Below are 1607 nucleotides of genomic sequence, written 5' to 3' on the forward strand. Positions count from 1 at the left end.
TCTCTCTCTCTCTCTCTCTCTCTCTCTCTCTCTCTCTCTCTCTATCTTCTCCCCCCCCCTTTCTCTCTTTCCCTCTCTCTTTAATATCGTTCTCTTTCACTATCTCTCTTTCTCTTCTCGCTCCCTCACTTAGGTAGGCGGGTTCAAAATCTACCAAATTCACGAAAGCTGGGTTGTTCAGCATCACAAGAAATTACCTTCGAAATGACTGAAGTACGGTATCTAAAAGATATAGTATACAATTTAGTTCTATAAGTAGCTATTTACATTTTAAAATAATATTTTTAAAGTAATGATAGCCAAAAACTTAACGTAATGACTGTATCAATTGATGGGTTTTAAAAAAAATATTGTTTAAAAAAACCAATTTCACTCCGGTTTATTATTTGGAAAACAACACGCTTTCTTTCTTTCTTTCTTTCTTTCCTTCTTTCTTTCTTTCTTTCTTTCTTTCTTTCTTTCTTTCTTTCTTTCTTTCTTACTCGCTGTCTTTCTTTCTTACTCGCTGTCTTTCTTGTTTTACTTTTTGAGTCAACTAAAGCTTGTCATCGCTAGTGTCAGTGGTGCAGGGGTTAGGTGCTTCACCGTTGCACACAAATGAAGTGAGGTCGATTACTGTGAGGGGAAAATATTTATTGAGTATCTCCACCTTTCTGCTAGAATGTTGTATCTCTCTCAGTCGGGGTTGACCCTTACAATCAAAGTCGAAAGAAGCCCGCCTACTAAATAATTTAAATTGTGTTAATGAGGTGTAAATCGCCTTTCTTTACCCTATCCGTACGTCGTGCTTTACTATCGTATCCATACGGCGTGGGGAACTCCGTGCCACCACTTTCCAAAGGGGAAATTTACTCGTTAATCAATCCGTACCCTTTGCATAGCAGTCTGTGAAAATGTTTTTTGAGAAATACAGAAAGTTTTAAAGAGATCTTTGTACTAGAAGTATTCTAAAATGTGAAAAATACTACCCTGTGAGTACAAAATGACCCCTGGGCGTACGGATAGGGTTAAAAAGTTAGTCATTGCCTTACTTAGCACAACAGTTACAAAGTCGTAGTAACACTTAAATTGTGACAAGTATGGCACTCATTTGTCATATCATTTTCTAATACAGCAGCAACAACAACAACTACAACTGCAACAACAGTAACAACAACAACAACAACAACAACAACAACAACAGAATGACTCTTTTCTCTCCTTCAGAAACTATGAAGCCATCGTTCAGTGCCTGTCTAGTGAAGTCGGTGAAAGGTCGGAAAGCAATCCATTGGACTTCTTCATTAGCCTGAACTTTGACCCAGAAAACCTGAGAAGCAAGAGCAAATCTGTGTGTGCTAAGCTACAAGGTAGTGAAATAATGACCCGTTGTTTGATGGTCGAATTAACTATTTTAATAATCTTGTGCATGCTAATGCTACGCTTTTTGGAGCCATAAAGTGAGGTTTCTTGATTGATTCTCTTACAAAGCAGTTATTTCGTCTTTGATGTTAAGATTGTCGCCGCTATGGTTCATGTTTGTTAGTATTGTCACTGGCACTGCTCTAGCTGTTGCTGTTGCAGTTGCCGTTTCTGCTGCTGTCATTGCTGCTGCTTCTGTTGTTTGG

General features: G+C 38.3%; 1 protein-coding gene across 1 annotated transcript in view; it reads left to right on the forward strand.

Annotated features, from left to right (window-relative positions):
- Positions 1-204: 204 nt before the first annotated feature.
- Positions 205-1607, forward strand: part of LOC101850554 — a 9671-nt gene continuing 8268 nt past the window's right edge. The window contains exons 1-2 of the mRNA XM_035969162.1: positions 205-218; positions 1207-1349. Coding sequence (XP_035825055.1) covers positions 205-218; positions 1207-1349 — 157 coding nt within the window. The remainder of the gene's footprint in view (positions 219-1206; positions 1350-1607) is intronic.

Source organism: Aplysia californica, unplaced genomic scaffold (genome assembly GCF_000002075.1).
Source record: "Aplysia californica isolate F4 #8 unplaced genomic scaffold, AplCal3.0 scaffold00122, whole genome shotgun sequence".
Taxonomy (NCBI): domain Eukaryota; kingdom Metazoa; phylum Mollusca; class Gastropoda; order Aplysiida; family Aplysiidae; genus Aplysia; species Aplysia californica.